The following is a 16,885-nucleotide window of genomic DNA, read 5'->3' as shown; positions in this document are numbered from 1 at the left end:
GTCCACTAGGGTCAAGAGGAGCCCATTTGTTATTGCTAGAAATTTTTTTATATTGAGGAGGTCCGTGCATATCTGATGTATCTGATCCTGCAGGTACTCGCCCCACACTTCTATTTTCTTTAGAAGTGAGCCACTGGCTATGATGTTTCTTTCCGGGATCTGGGGATGGCCTTTGAGGCTTAACATCCATTGTATTAATTGTTTTTGTCTTTGGGACATTTTCTGCTAAGGCTATTTCTTGAGCCAAGCTTGTTGAATGGTTTGTACTCTCGTGGTCTATTCATAGTTCTTTGGGCTGTATTGACCAGCACAGTGGGAGGCTGGGGGATAACCTCGTCTAGGGAGCTCTCATTCTGAACTCTCTTGCTCACTTCTTTTTGGGGGAAATAAGTGGTGGTTTTGCTTTGCCTCCTTCGTGGCTCCGTAGAGCTATGAGGTAAGGTTAGCGTGATTCCCAGGTCCTTACAGTTCTTCCTGTTAAGGACCATAATACATATAGGGCATGGAGTAATTGTATACCAGCAGTTCTCTGATGACCCTCTGCTCCAGGGGAGTTTAACCTTGCCTTGGCAAATGCCAGCGTCCAGGTGCTAACACTTCCAGAGAATCAGTAGCGAGGGCAAAGATTTACAGTAGTTGCCACTGAAGCTTACAGATATCTCTGACAGACGATAAGATAATAGCTGATGCCAAATAGAAATTATTGAGCCAAACTTCCTTTCAGTTTCTTAGGTAATCAGCCAGTTCTAGTTTCTAGATAAACTGGGGCCAAGAGATAGAGTAGGAGCGTAAATATTCATGCAGATGTTAAAAAGCATGGGGGAGAGGACGGAACCCTGAGGCACCCCACAAGGGAGGGCCCAGGGGTTTGAACACTCATCTCCCACCACCACTTTCTGGACATGGCCCAGAAGGAAGGAGTAAAACCACTGTATAACAGTGCCCCCAGCTCCTTTAGACAGTCCAGAAGGATGTTATGGTCGATTGTATCAAAGGCTGCTGAGAGATCCAGCAGAACTAAGAAACAGCTCTCACCTTTGTCCCTAGCCCGCCGGAGATCATCAACCAGCGCGACCAAGGCAGTTTCAGTCCCATGATGAGGCCTGAATCCCGATTGTAAGGGATCCAAATGGTCCGCATCCTCCAGGTGTGCCTGGAGTTGTTCAGCAACCACCTGCTCAATCACCTTGCCCAAGAATGGAAGATTTGAGACTGGGCAATAGTTGGCCATACTGGCTGGGTCTAAAGATGTTTTTTTAAGAAGAAGTTTAATGATCCCCTCTTTCAGCAGGTCTAGGAATGCTCCCTCACAGAGGGAAGCATTCACCACCCCACAGAGCCCATCGCCCAGCCCTTCCCAGCTTGCTTTATTAGCCAGGCTGGGCAAGAATCAAGGTGGTCGGTTTCACTCATCCAAGCAGCCTGTCCACATCCTCGGATGTAACAGATTGAAATTGATTCCATGCAACTTGACTAGACAGGGCTCTAGCACTCTTCCACCCTGGCCCTGCTCCCACAGTGCTGTCTACCTCCTTCCAAATATGAGAAACTTTATCTACAAAAAACTTTGCAAATCGTTGCAGGATATCATGGGGTCTTTACAAGGCCCCGATGGTAAATTGCGAACTACCTTGAAGAGTCTCCTGCTACTATTTTCTGCAGATGCAATAGAGGCGGTGAAGAAAGTCTTCTTCGCCGTCACTATCACCACTTGGTAGGCTCAACACTGAGCTCTAACCCGTGTCCAGTCCAATTCAGAATGAGTTTTCTACCACCAACACTCTAGACGTCTCAGCGATTGTTTCCTTGCCCTCAGCTCTGAAGAAAACCACAAGGCTGTCCGGGCTTCATGCAATCGGAGAGGGCTCTTCGGAGCCAGACAGTCGATAGCCCTGGTCAACTCCTCAATCCAGCGGGCCACCAGGGAATCAGCTGAAAAGCCATCAACATGGGATAATGCATCCCCTACCACACTCTGGAAACCCACACCAGTACCACCACGTGCCGCATTTGCAGCATGTAGCACATTCACAGCATTCTTACATGCCGCATTCCCACTCGCAACATTCTCATCCCCCCCCCATCCTCCATTACCCACTCCTCACCCCGTACACTCCTCCCACATGCCACATCACCGCAGCCAGCCGGTGCCCCCTTACTGCTCTCCTAATTTGTTCTGCATATAGGGCTTTTTGTGGCAATACTCGTCATTATGGAGTGCCAACACCTGTTTGTGGTTGCCTAAATGTCCTTTTGGTTCTGGCACTCACAACATTCTTATCAATATATGAGACTGTAATCACATTTTTTTTAAATAAAAAAATGGATTGCCTACATATATTAACAATCAAGGGCACGAAAATAGCAGATGGATAATAGGTGTAACATATTCAAGCAGGTTTCCTACACAGCTCCTTGATCACTCACATTTGGAAGATTTCACCTTGGGGTATTTGCCTTATAAGAAGCTTTCTGCATGCAATGCAACTATTCTCTCCTTGTGGCAGGCTGTGGTCCTCCCCCACAACAAGCACTCTGTGAGGTGAGTGGGGCTGAGAGACTTCAAAGAAGTGTGACTGGCCCAAGGTCACCCAGCAGCTGCATGTGGACGAGCAGATACGTGAACCTGGTTCACCAGATTACGAGTCTACTGCTCTTAACCACTACACCACACTGGCTCTACATTTTAAGGCTTTGGCTTTTATTTTTCCTCCTCTGGATTTTGGCAAAATAAAAAAACGCCTTTTTTTCGTTTGCAGTTTTAATGAGGTATGTAGATTTTTCCATATGTGTTGAAAGTACAGTGCTACCTCAGGTTACATACACTTCAGGTTACATATGCTTCAGGTTACAGACTCCGCTAACGCAGAAATAGTGCTTCAAGTTAAGAACTTTGCTTCAGGATGAGAACAGAAATCAGGCTCTGGCGGCACAGCATAAGTGGGAGCCCCCATTACCTAAACTGGTGCTTCAGGTCAAGAACAGTTTCAGGTTACGTACGGACCTCCGGAACGAATTAAGTACTTAACCTGAGGTACCACTGTACATCATCTTAGAGAGTCCTAAACATACGTTTCTGGGTGGTGCTCCTGGGTCACTCACATTTGTTCATCACTTTTACTTAGTGTCACATCACCCACATCGCTAGAGGTGTCCGTAACTATGAGTTGGGCCAAACTTACTCAGGGAAAGTCCCATGGAGGCCATGCTTTCCACCAAGTCCTGAGCAGCCCCTTGTAAGGTCATGTCGGCATGAATGTTAAAATCCCCTAGGACAACCAAACTAGGGGTCTCCAGGAGAACATCCACCACGACCTGAAGCAGCTTGGGCAGGGAATCCTTGGTGCAGTGGGGAGGTTGGTACACGAGACGGAATCCTGTACTGGCCCTATTGCCCAACTTCCAGGACATGCACTCAGAGAACTGGGTCTTCCCAGTAGGACGCCTGATGCAAGCTAGTGACTTCCTAAAAATCACTGCAACCCTCCTCCCCACCCACATGACCTGGATTGCTGCGCATAAGAGAAACCTGGTGGACAAGCAGCAGCTAAGATAGGCCCATCTGCTTCATCCAACCAAGTCTCTGTTACAGGTCAAGTCCTCCATCCACTATCAAGTCATGGATGACAGTGGTCTTATGAATCATTAACCTAGCATTTAAGATATCAGTATGAAATGGCATTGCCAACAGGAACTGTACGTTGTAATCAGTGGACATGACAACCTTTGGACTTGACTATTCTTGGAATTTATGACAATAAAAACATATTAACAGGAATCTTATATGATATGTTATTGCCACCAGGAGCTGTGCTTTGCATTTTTTTGCATTTGCATTTTTTTGATAAGACAATTAGATTACAGTTTTATTATATATAATGTTATGTTACTTTACAGCCAGTTACGTGTGTGTTGGTATATATTGCAAAGAATCATGGCTACAGCACAATGATGAACAAATAATAAGTTTCTGGGTGGTGCTCCTGAATCACTCACATTTGTTCATTGTTGTGCTGTAGCCAGGGTGGGAGAGTGCTAGAGCCCTGTCTGGTCAAGTTGTGCTGTAGCCATGATTCTTTGCAATATTTTAGGGGAAGCAGGGACATAATGTATTGATCACACAATCTTACTTCTGATTCCAAGTACCATTCTTGTCTTTATTTACAGTTGGGGGAAATAAGCAACTAAACCTTATCAGAAGAAAAATGTCACATTGAGGTATTTGCCTTATAAGCAGCTTTTTGCATGCAGTGCACCTATTTTCTCCTTGTGGCAGGCTGTGGTCTTGGTGGTAAGAGTTGGTTGGGGTGTTTGGTGGCTGAGTGGGCCTGCCTTGTGGTGAGGGAGAAGGCTTGGACTAGTCAAATTATATAGTTCTTTCCTGCTCTCTGTTCTAAATCCCTGTTCTAGTATGATAAAAAAACTGTAGTTTAAAGTCATCTTCCCCAACCTGGTGCTGTTCAGATGTTCTGGGCTACAACTTCCATAAGCCCCAATGCCCCGCGTGTCATAACCATGCTGGCAGGGGCTGATGGGAGTTGTAGTCCCAAACATCTGGAAGGCACCAGGTTTGGAAAGGCGGGTCTAAAGTGCTGTTTCATTTCCTAACCAGGTAAACGTACTTCATAGGGGCATAGAAAAGGGAATATGTAACATGCAGAATCATCCAAGCTTTTGTGATATGCCACATCTAATTCTGTTTCGTTTCCTAAAAAAAGATCCTTGCTTGTTTCATTAATATAGCAGCAGTGTGGGATTTTATCACTTCCTATGTATTATATTTTTATCCTACTTCTCCATTTTCAGGCAGTGTGGTGTAGTGGTTAAGAGCAGTGGACTCGTTAATCTGGTGAATCGGGTTCGCTTCCCCGCTCCTCCACATGCAACAGCTGGGTGACCTTGGGCTAGTCATACTTCTCTGAAGTCTCTCAGCCTCACTTACCCCACAGAGTGTTTGTTGTGGGGGAGGAAGGGAAAGGAGATTGTGAGACGCTTTGAGACTCCTTAAGGGGAGTGAAAGGTGGGATATCAAGTCCAAATTCTTCTTCTTCGTCTTCTTAAACATTGGTTGCAAAATAATAAAATGCCTATTTTGATTTGGTTATTAGCAACCTTCTTCACAAAATGAAGGTTCCTCATCTTGTGCTTTGAGGTGCATCACCAACCAAAGCATGTTGGCATGTTATTATTTTACAAAGATCAATAATGATTTCATGAGGATTTAGTTTTCTGAACCAATTTGAATCAACTTCTTTTGCTTCCTCTAGTTTTTGGTGTTTTCCCTTTTACTTTTGCAGCTTTACCTGGAGCAGCAGGTTTTTCCATGTGTGATGAAAGTACATCACCTTAGAAAGTCATGAACATGGTTATTAAAAACACAGATATGTATTTCATCACAGATACATATTTCTCTACCTACGGTTCCACATCTTATTTTAAAACTTTGAAGTATTGTGGAATTTGTTTTTGGAGGAATCGGACATGGAGGAAGGGGTCAATTTCCTTCACCTTCATCTGTCCTCATCTTGGTATAAGGAAACATTTTTTCTATTTATGGATTTATTCTAGGCATAACCAAATTTTCCTTGTTGAACCTTGTCTCATTAGATAAGTGTTAAAGCATTCCCACTCCTTTTGAACTACATTGATTGGTTTATTCCTTAATGTTTTGGTCATTTTTGCGAGTTCCAAGTACTCGCTTAACTCTACTTCCCATTCTTCTCTAGTAGGGATCTGTTCACTTTTCCAGTACAGTACTTGGCTACCAGTACCCCAGCTGCCATCACTACGTATAGAAATAATTTTGTTCTTTCTTTTGGGATATCCTTGGTTAAAATCCCAGGAAGGAATGCTTCTGGTTTTCTGGGAAATGTGAATGTTAATAGTTTTTCCATTTCTTTGTAGATCATGCCCCATAATTTTTTAATTCCTGGGCACAACCACTACATATGAAAGAAGGTTGTCACTTGTGATTTACATCTCCAACATTTGTTATTGTGGCTTTTGTTGATTTTCGCCAGTTTTACCAGGGTTAAATACCACATGAACTGCATTTCCATGAAGTTTTCTTTAATTTGGTAACATGCCGTTAATTTTAATTTTATCTTCCATAGCTTCCCATTTTTCGAATTCTATCGGATAACCTAGGTCCACTTTTTCATTACATCTTTTATTTCTTTGTCTTTTAAATTCCAATTTAAGAGTAGCCTATACATTTTTTGAAAGTTTTTATTACTATTTTGTAATTTTGTATTACTATTTTGTAATCAATCTTTCTCTAAATTTGAGGTTTCGTTTCCTTTCATTTTTTGTCTTTTTCTAGGACTGCATATATCTGGTGGTATTCTAGCCAGGTTATTCCTAAACTTTTTAAACTCCTCATGTTTCTTCAATTTGGGGCAGTTGTTTTGTTCTTCTACTAATTCTCTACAAACTGGCCAGTTATTCCTTGTGTGTTTTTGTGTGTGTGTATTACTGTTGCTTCGATAGGTGAGAGCCACCATGGGGTTTTCAGTTCCAGTAGTGGTATATATCTTTTAAATACAGTGTACAGGGCTTTCCTCACTATATGATTTAGGAATCCTCTATGGTTCCTAACTTTGTCATGTCCTAAATAACCATGCCAACCATAGACATTGTCCCAGCCCTCTGTGTCCGATATTTCCGTATTTTTTTAACAATATCTAATCTTTGATCCAGGTCAGACTTGACGCTTTATAATATAATTTAAAATCCAGGACCACAAAGCCTCCTCTATCCATAGTCTTCATTAATAGTTTGAATTAAGTACTTAACCCAAGGTACCACTGTAATTCGTTCCGGAGGTCCGTTCTTAACCTGAAACTGTTCTTAACCTGAAGCACCACTTTAGCTAATGGGGCCTCCTGCTGCCGCTGCCCCGCTGGAGCACGATTTCTGTTCTCATCCTGAAGCAAAGTTCTTAACCCGAGGTACTATTTATGGGTTAGCGGAGTCTGTAACTTGAAGCGTATGTAACCTGAAGTGTATATAACCCGAGGTACCACTGTACTATCAAAACAGCAGATGCAGTAGCAAGCAAGTGCCTTAACAATCAGGTCATATGCATAAGAAGTAAATCTGAAAGTAAAATACAATCTTTTTTTTTATATTTGGGGTGTGTTCACATTCCTGCCTCCTGGCAAGAGAGAGACAAATTAGGAATGGCTTCTTAAGGACTCCAATCAGCAGTATTTTATAATGGAGTACAAAACACATAACATGTCATGGAAACATGTCATGGGAACATGAATTAAAAACTCTGCACTGGAAATGCGGCGAGTGTACAGTAAACAGAAGCGTGAACACAGTCTTTGAAAGATACATCAGCTTGAATAGTAAAATTCTTGGAAGGACCGAAAGAGTAACCCAACTTTCTTCCTGATCCAACATTTCATTAGGTTGGAGCTTATCCAAATGATGATGAGCTAGAAAATCAAGGGAATCTGGCTAGTACTGCGATTGTGCCGTGCAAACACAAAACACGCAAATGCATTACTTGGCGCAGAATTTGGAGCCTATATATTTTCAACTTCTTTTTTCCCTGGAAATGTTCCAGTTGTTAGGGTTGCAAAGACAGGCTTGAAAATGTGTAGATGATCTCTGGTGATGCTTCTAATGCCACAGGACTCCGAAGGGTGTGTATAGGTAGCAGGATTTCAAAGTCCTGAATAAGTACTTGCTCCTCCTTGTAAGCAGAAAAGCTTATGCGACGTGAGGAAAAAATAAATTAACCTGTGCACACTGATCTGGAGTTGGGGGTGAACAGGGAGGCGACCATGTTTGCTGAGGATAACAAATGGTTCTGCTTTGTATCAATCTATAGTATATATGCACCTGTGTTTCTAAACACAACCTAGATTAACTGTGGGGAACCAGTGGCCCTCCAGATGTTAGGACTCCCTCTCCAGAACGGCCAGTCATCAAGCACTTCCGGAGAGCCGCAGGTCGCCCACCCTTGCGGGAAAAAGACTGTCGAGTAGAAGGAAATTCCCAGTTAAACGGGTTACTGGTTAAAAGATCACTTTCATTGCATCTTGGCTAAAAAGGCACTGCGCCCTCTCGTTCTGGGTTTTCTCGGGAGTTTCCCTCAGACATAGCAGCCAGATTGAAGCCAAGAAACTGATGCCTTCGCTGAAGGGAGTTTCCCTCAGCATCGCCTCGCTCCCTCCCCTCCAACAAACTTCTGAGGCGGTTAACGGGTGGGCGTTTCCCGAAGGGCGAACCTCCGCCCAGCGGCCATTTTTACCATCCTTTCCCGCTCAGTTCCCCTTTTTCGAGATGTTTTATAAACTCGTGCTAAGTGGGGCCGGGCTGCCCTACGCCTGGCTTACTCGGATAACGGTCTGAACTCCTGCTCTCTTCGCCGCTGGGAGGAGGAGAAAGAGAAAAGGCGATGGCGCCCCTCAACTGCCACACGGACTGCGTGGAGAGGCCCTTGTCGCGCGCGCTGCGGGCCCTGGGCGCCCAGGTGGGCGCGCACCCGTGGCCCTTCCTGCTCGTGCCCGTGGCGCTCTCGGCCGCTTTGGGCGCCGGCTTCGTGTTCCTGAGCAGCCTGGAGGACAACGACATCGAGGGCCAGTTCACGCCGCTCGGGGGCCCCGCCAAGAGCGAGCGGCGCTTCGTGCAGGCGCACTTCCCCACCGACGACGCGCGGCGCTTCTCCGCCGAGAGGCTGAGCACCGAGGGCTCCTTCGCCTCCCTCCTGGCCGTGGCCCGCGGCGGAGGCTCGCTCCTCACCCGGGAAGCCTTCGCCGAGCTGCTGGCGCTGGACGAGGCGGTGCGGGGGCTCCGCAGCCCCGACGGCGCCGCGCTCCCCTTCGCCCGGCTCTGCGCGCGGAGCAGCCCCGGCCACAACTGCAGCAGCGCCAACCCGCTGCTCAGCTTAGTGCAAGGCGACCCGGCCGGGATACAGGCGCTTTTGCCCGACCTCACCTTCCCGCTCTACATCCCTCCGCACCTTCCCGGCCCCCTTTTCTTGCCCCCCTTTCTGGGAGGCCTCGACTTGGGCCCCGGGGATGGGCCGGCGCGCCCTGTCCGGGCAGCCAAAGCGCTGCGCCTCTTCTACTACTTGCAGGAGGATGAGGCTTCTCTCAGAAACGACAGCGCGCTCTGGCTCCAGACGTTTCTGGAGCGCATCCCGGGCGTGCTGAAATCCTTGAACCTTACAACCATCCAGGTAAGCGTCTCCTGGCACGATGCCGCCGCGATATGACTCTCTGTGTCTGCCTGATGCATGCTGCCATGCTTACTGGAGCGAACACGATCTGAAATCAAATTACTAGGGTCAGAGGTTCCCCATGCCTAACGCACCTGCATCAGCAAGTGGAGGCATTCAGTGGCGGCCAAACATTTAATTTTAGTAAGTAATTACAAAACAAGCGATTGCAGCACCTCTGGCAACGCAAGAATGCCAAGGAGCGCCTCTTTCAAAATGATGCAAATTATGACTACTGGAGCCAGTAACACTGTTCAGTGTAAGGCTATTAATATGCCTCTTTGCATCCAGAAGGGAAGCAAAGGAACTGCTCCAGACAGGTAAATTTTATTCCATTTGGGTTAGTCTGTTGCAGCTTTTCATTAATTAGCATGTGTTTTCCCTCTCACCCTATTAAACAACTCATTGCTTTGAACTTACCCCTTCTGCTGTAGCATCCAACCAGACATCAATGCCTGACATTTTATTGAAAGGCTATCTTTGTTTTAAAGTTAATTATCCTGCCTCCTTTGGACAATTTTTTTATTATAAATATCAGGTGGGGTATAATATGCATATTTAAACAATATATGGAAGATGTATCTTTCAGCAGAAATGGGGTTTCTCCCTCACAATCCTCAACATTTGGTTAGTTGTACTGGCAGGCCTAACAGGAAGACTAACGGCTTCTGTTCCCTGCCCTGCCCACCCCCAGATAAAGGGGGAAATAAAGAGACAATTGTTCAGTTCCATGTTGCTTCCCGCAGAATTCTTTTTTCCTCTTCCTGCTCCAATAAACTTTTAACAGAGAGGTGGGGAACACCAAGTTGAAAGTTAATTTAGTTCTCAGTGCTACTAGTTTCTGTACAACTCGAGACTAGTCCTAAAATAAGTGGATCCAAGGCCCTTAGTTGGTGAGCACAATAATTTCAGAGCTCTGCTGGATTAGACCAAAGCATCCTTTTCATCCATAATGGTCAAGCAGATGCTTATGGGAAACCCACAAACAAGACATGAGGATTGTATCCCTCTTTTCCTCTTGTTTCTCAGCAATTAGTACTCTGGTATTGGACATGGAATAGCATCATGACTGGTTGCCATCGGTATTATTATCCTCCGTGGATTTGTCTGATCCCATTTTAAAAGTTATGTAAACTCGTGGCTGTCTCTAGAAATTGGAAGCCAGACAGTAGTGCTCAGCTGAAGCTTCTGCCAGTCACACATTGGTGACTTGAGGCATTAGAGACTTTGTTCAGCCAACCCAACCAAGCAGCTTAATGAAGACTGAGAATTGCTGGGCAGCCTCAGAATGTTGAGTGTCCAATGGGATGCAGGGTGAAATGAATTATTCTGAAAGTGGGCATAGCTGGCTAACTTGAACCCTTGGTGTATGAAGTCCTGCACTGTTTAGGACGGGCTATCCGAAAGACCACCTCACCCCTTATATGGCAAGTCAAGTCACTGAGGGCCTCCAGCAGATACCACCTGATCAGGAGGTCTGTTCCTCACAATGTAGGACTTGGGCCTTTATTGCTGTGACACCTGTCCTTTGGAATTACTCCCCACTGCTTGAATATTACACAGACGCTGTATCGGCTGCCTTTTAAGTGCCTACTGAAGAACCTTGCTCTTAGCAAGCCTTTGAAGTAGAGATCTTTCCCAGTCTACACCTGCATTGGAATTGTTTTAAAGATGTTTTTATTGTTTGCTATCCTGGGCCCCTGTACAGGAACACTCCATGCTGCAAAATTTATTTCAGGTCCCACTTATATTCTGCTAATTGCACCCTGTCTTTATACTCTTGTGAGCATTTAGATTTATATATTAAGAGAGAGAAAATATTTAACATGTGATCTTCTCTTCTCCTCCACCACCCCCACCCCCGCTCCCTATGGCAGGTGGCTTATTTTACTTCATTGTCCAGACAAGAAGAGTTTGAAAAAAATACTAAGGAAGTGGTCCCTTTGTTTTCCATCACGTATACCTTAACAATATTCTTCTCAATTATGTCATGCTCAAGGTAATTGCTGGGAAAAGGGAAATAATTTTTATCTTTTCATTTTGTGAGAGTGTATCCCCCCCCCCCCGCCATTATTTAAATTTGCAAGAAGAAGCCCACTTCTGACTTTTTGTTTATAAAAATAATTTATGCATAAGGCATTTAGCTGCATCAGAAAAAATGTTATTACGTTTAATATTTATTGTTATAAATTTGTTTAACAATTTCCTTGTTATTTGTAATCCACCTTTCCTCCAAAGACCTCAGTGCGCCTGCTCCTCATTTTTTCATCACAATCCTGTGACCTTCATGGTGAGTGGGGAGTTGAACCCCCGTTTCTCTGGTCCCAGTCCAACTGTTACACTATATTGGCCTCCCTCATATGTAGCTCAAGATGCAATGTTTTCACTGCCTAGAGTGGCAGGATCAGTTTCTGACAGCTTCTGGTTTCTAAAAAATCATGGCCGCTTACCTGGTACAGAGGTGGGTGGCGGTTGCAACCTGGCAGGGCGCTTCCCCCTCCTTCTGAAGCCACGCCCTATTGGCCCCAACTGTTGACTCCTCCCCCCTGGCCGCCGTAGTGGCTTCTGGGTTCCTGCCAAATCCAGTTTGAAATTTCTGGCCAATCCGCGGCAGCTTTGAAGGTAGGGCAGTTGGAGCAGACCGCAAAAGGGGCCAGCTCTTGGCAGCTCAGTCGGCCCCAGATCATCACCCACCCAGACCTCTCTCTAATATTGTTTTCTTGCAGACTAACCTGTTTTCTTCCCAGGTATGCGGGCGTTGCTATGGTTGTAGGACGGTTGCTATGGTTGTAGGACGCTTCGCCTTCCCCACAGGAATTGTCACAACTTTGGCGGTTTAGGCCTTGGGCAGAATCCTTTACTCAAACACCTGAAGAAGGGGTGACTCCCCAGCTTCATGCAGCAGCGATTACAGGGTACCCCGTCAGAGGGGTCGTGAGGGTAGTCTCTGTTCACAAGCGCATGGCGGAGGGGCCATAGAACTACCCTCACTGATTTGGGGAGGGACCAGCTGCGCAAATTCCTGTATTGCGTTGGTCCCATCTTTTTCCTAACTGATGCTGTCATGCCTCAGACCCCCAGCAAGGGGCTGAGAGGGATACATGCCCAATGCCTGCCAAGGTTTACCTACATCTGAATTCAATAAAGTTGTGGCCATTTTGATCCCAAATATATGTTGTTGTGTCTTCTCCTTTCACCTTCAGGCCTGCCTCCTGGGGGTGGGGATGCTGCGTCTGGGTACACTACTGTCTTTCTCTTTCTCTTGATTGTGGATACCCAGCCTCTAACATAAAAAGTATATGTTGACCCATAATAGATATTCCACAGTGTTACAAATTCGTATTCCAGCTTTCTCATCCGCCAGTCCTCTTCATCAGCTAGATTGTAAAGCAAAGGGAAGTTTTAAAAAAAAAAGTTGACTGGTGGCAAAGCCATTACGTATGCATCTTTGTAAGAAAGATTGAATGTGAGACTGTGTTACCTTTGAAGCACATTTCCTCGTCTCAAGGAATTCTGGGCATTGTAGTTTGTTAAGGGGTGTTAGGAATTGTAACTCTGAGAGGTAAACTACCATGCCCAGTATCCTTTGAAGGAAAGAATGTGCTTCAAATATGCTTTGGTGCAACTCGACTTCTCTGTGACCCTTCCCCTCTGCAGGGAGGTGGGACCGATCCGAATGGTCTGCCCCCACCACTTAATGGATCCAAATGGTTTCCAAAGAGTGGTAGGAGATGCTTTATCCCATGTTAAAGGCCTTTCAGCCTGCTGTAATGCGGAGTTAACCAGGGCTATCGACTGTCTGGCTCCAAAGCGCCCTTTGGAGTCCGGACAGGCCCGTGGTTTTCCCCGGAGCTGAGGGCAATGAAACAATCGCTTAGAGGGCTGGTGATGGAAAACTCATTCTGAATCGGACCAGACACAGGTTAGAGCTCAATGTTGAGCCTACCAAGTGGTGATGGCGACGGCGAAGAGGACTTTCTTCACCACCTCTATTGCATCTGCAGAAAATAGCAGCAGGAGACTCTTTCAGCTGGTGAAATCTTTGAACCTCGCAACCATCCAGCTAAGCGTCTCCTGGCACGATGGAGCCGCTTCCCACGTTACGGAATGTGACCGATATGACTCTCTGTGTCTACCTGATGCATGGCTTTATTTGTTCCAGTTGCGGCAGATTTCTGCCACTACTTCTTACAGGTGTGGTGAGTTATCCTGGACATCCTTAAATTATTAATGTTTTTGCTCTTCTTCTTCTTGGGCTCTGATTCCCCCCCCCCCCCATGGTTTGTTGGTATGTAATGTGTGATTTATAGCATCTGGACCAGAGGAATTGTTCATTTTGTGGTCTGATGCTCTTTCCTGTTGCTTGAAATTGTCCACTAGGGTCAAGAGGAGCCCATTTGTTATTGCTAGAATTTTTTTATATTGAGGAGGTCCGTGCATATCTGATGTATCTGATCCTGCAGGTACTCGCCCCACACTTCTATTTTCTTTAGAAGTGAGTCACTGGCTATGATGTTTTTTTCCCGGGATCCGGGGATGGCCTTTGAGGCTTAACATCCATTGTATTAATTGTTTTTGTCTTCGGGACATTTTCTGCTAAGGCTATTTCTTGAGCCAAGTTTGTTGAATGGTTTGTACTCTCGTGGTCTATTCGTAGTTCTTTGAGCTGTATTGACCAGCACAGTGGGAGGCTGGGGGATAACTTCGTCTAGGGAGCTCTCATTCTGAACTCTCTTGCTCACTTCTTTTTGGGGAAAATAAGTGGTGGTTTTGCTTTGCCTCCTTCGTGGCTCCGTAGAGCTATGAGGTAAGGTTAGCGTGATTCCCAGGTCCTTAACAGTTCTTCCTGTTAAGGACCATAATAGATATAGGGCATGGAGTAATTGAATACCAGCAGTTCTCTGATGACCCTCTGCTTCGGGGGAGTTTAACCTTGCCTTGGCAAATGCCAGAGTCCAGGTGCTAACACTTCCAGAGAATCGCTAGCGAGGGCAAGGATTTATAGTAGTTGCCACTGAAGCTTACTGATATCTCCAACAGACGATAAGATAATAGCTGATGCCAAATAGAAATTATTGAGCCAACTTCCTTTCAGTTTCTTAGGTAATCAGCCGGTTCTAGTTTCTAGATAACCTGGGGCCAAGAGATAGATTAGGAGCATAAATATTCATGTAGATGTTAAAAAGCATGGGGGAGAGGACAGAACCCTGAGGCACCCCACAAGGGAGGGCCCAGGGGTTTGAACACTCATCTCCCACCACCACTTTCTGGACACGGCCCAGAAGGAAGGAGTGGAACCACTGTATAACAGTGCTCCCAGCTCCTTTAGATGGTCCAGAAGGATGTTATGGTCGATTGTATCAAAGGCCGCTGAGAGATCCAGCAGAAGTAAGAAACAGCTTTCACCTTTGTCCCTAGCCCTCCGGAGATCATGAACCAGTGCGACCAAGGCAGTTTCAGTCCCATGATGAGGCCTGAATCCCGATTGTAAGGGATCCAAATGGTCTGCATCCTCCAGGTGTGCCTGGAGTTGTTCAGCAGCCACCTGCTCAATCACCTTGCCCAAGAATGGAAGATTTGAGACTGGGCAATAGTTGGCCATACTGGCTGGGTCTAAAGATGTTTTTTTAAGAAGCAGTTTAATGATCACCTCTTTCAGCAGGTCTAGGAATGCTCCCTCACAGAGGGAAGCATTCACCACCCCACAGAGCCCATCGCCCAGCCCTTCCCAGCTTGCTTTATTAGCCAGGCTGGGCAAGGATCAAGGAGACAGGTGGTCGGTTTCACTCGTCCAAGCAGCCTGTCCACATCCTCGGATGTGACAGACTGAAATTGATTCCATGCAACCTGACCAGACCGGGCTCTAGCACTTTCCTACCCTGGCTACAGCACAACGATGAACAAATGTGAGTGATTCAGGAGCACCACCCAGAAATTTATTATTTGTTCATCGTTGTGCTGTAGCCATGATTCTTTGCAATATACCATAACACACACGTAACTGGCTGTAAAGTAACATAACATTATATATAATAAAACTGTAATCTAATCGTCTTATCAAAAAAATGCAAATGCAAAAATGCAAATGCAAAAAAATGCAAAGCACAGCTCCTGGTGACAATAACATATCATATAAGATTACTGTTAATATTTTTTATTGTCATAAAGTCCAAGAATAGTCAAGTCCAAAGGTTGTCATGTCCGCTGATTACAACGTACAGTTCCTGTTGGCAATGCTATTTCATACTGATATCTTCAATGCTAGGTTAATGATTCATAAGACCACAGCCATCCATGACTTGATAGTGGATGGAGGACTTGACCTGGCATGTGTAACAGGGACTTGTTTGGATGAAGCAGATGGACCTGTCTTAGCTGCTGCTTGTTCACTAGGTTTCTCTTACACACAGCAGTCCAGGTCATGTGGGTGGGGAGGAGGGTTGCAGTGATTTTTAGGAAGTCATTAGCTTGCATCAGGCGTCCTACTGGGAAGACCCAGTTCTCTGAGTGCATGTTCTGGAAGTTGGGCGATAGGGCCAGTACAGGATTCCGTCTGGTGTACCAACCTCCCCACTGCACCAAGGATTCCCTGTCCAAGCTGCTTCAGGTCGTGGCGGATGTTCTCCTGGAGACCCCTAGTTTGGTTGTCCTAGGGGATTTTAACATTCATGCTGACATGACCTTACAAGGGGCTGCTCAGGACTTGGTGGAAAGCATGGCCTCCATGGGGCTGTCCCTGTGTAAGTTTGGCCCAACTCATAGTTACGGACACACCTTAGACCTGGTGTTCACCTCTAGTGATGTGGGTGATCTGACACTAAGTAAAAGTGATGAACAAATGTGAGTGATCCAGGAACACCACTCAGAAACTTATTATTTGTTCATCATTGTGCTGTAGCCATGATTCTTTGCAATATTTTAGGGGAAGCAGGGACATAATGTCAGGATCACACAGTCTTTCTTCTGATTCCAAGTACGATTCTTGTATTTATATAAATCACCTTGTCTTTATAAATCACCTAAGTAAATACATAAATCTGTATTTTAACTGGGGCTGCATTATCTTTCTCTCATGTGCTAAAGAAAGCAAGTAAGGACACAGAGGAGAGCAAAATTTCCAAACATTCCTTGGCTTCCCATCAGCTGGAAAATGTAGCCACGGAAATTTCCTTATAATGCAACAGACTCTGCCCCAACTCGACATACTAAAATCATATGCCTTTCATGCTATAAATATAAATGAACCGCATCTGTGCACCTAGTTACCATATACGTTAACAATCAATATTAAATGTTGATTAGCAATAGCTCCTACTGATTCTCCAGATTTAATTCTATTTAATTCTTGTCACCTAGGCAGTCCAGGGCCCCTATGCACACTGCCCAGGCATGCGCCCTGGGGAGATCACTAGGTGGTGTGACTTCAGACCCAGAGGTGCACTTGTCAGTTTCTGGAAACAGATAGATGCCAACAACAGTTCCTCCAACAATAAATTCCACAATGCTTTGAAGTTGTAAAAGATATGGAACAGTAGGTAGAGAAATAAATGTCAGGTGATAATAATCAGTCCCATGTTTCTGCTGTAGTTGGCTAAGATAATTAAATAGCAACTATAATTTTCTGTGTGCTTGTTTTTTAAAATAAAAACC

General features: G+C 45.4%; 3 protein-coding genes across 4 annotated transcripts in view; 1 reads left to right on the top strand and 2 right to left on the bottom strand.

Annotated features, from left to right (window-relative positions):
• The window catches only part of LOC310661070 (uncharacterized protein), a gene marked incomplete at its 5' end in the record, with an annotated part of 128,101 nt that overhangs the window by 61,947 nt on the left and 49,269 nt on the right, over positions 1 to 16,885 (bottom strand). The window lies entirely within an intron of this gene.
• LOC310660797 (uncharacterized protein encoded by LINC00614) overlaps positions 1 to 16,885 on the bottom strand; it is an 84,515-nt gene that overhangs the window by 48,229 nt on the left and 19,401 nt on the right. The gene's annotated exons all lie outside the window — the stretch shown is intronic.
• Positions 1 to 16,885, top strand: part of LOC310660848 (patched domain-containing protein 3-like) — an 81,431-nt gene that overhangs the window by 58,393 nt on the left and 6,153 nt on the right. The window contains exons 2-3 of one of the 2 annotated variants that reach the window (XM_083406210.1): positions 7,965 to 9,196; positions 11,113 to 11,234. In XM_083406210.1, coding sequence (XP_083262336.1) covers positions 8,414 to 9,196; positions 11,113 to 11,234 — 905 coding nt within the window. In that variant the 5' untranslated portion in view covers positions 7,965 to 8,413. The remainder of the gene's footprint in view (positions 1 to 7,964; positions 9,197 to 11,112; positions 11,235 to 16,885) is intronic. The other variant, XM_083406211.1, reaches the window with a different exon arrangement.

This window comes from Podarcis tiliguerta (assembly GCF_965153285.1).
Source record: "Podarcis tiliguerta genome assembly, chromosome: 12".
In the NCBI taxonomy this organism is placed as follows: Eukaryota; Metazoa; Chordata; class Lepidosauria; order Squamata; family Lacertidae; genus Podarcis; species Podarcis tiliguerta.
The sequence above is the reverse complement of the archived record's forward strand: the minus strand, read 5'-3'. Positions and strand labels throughout refer to the sequence as shown.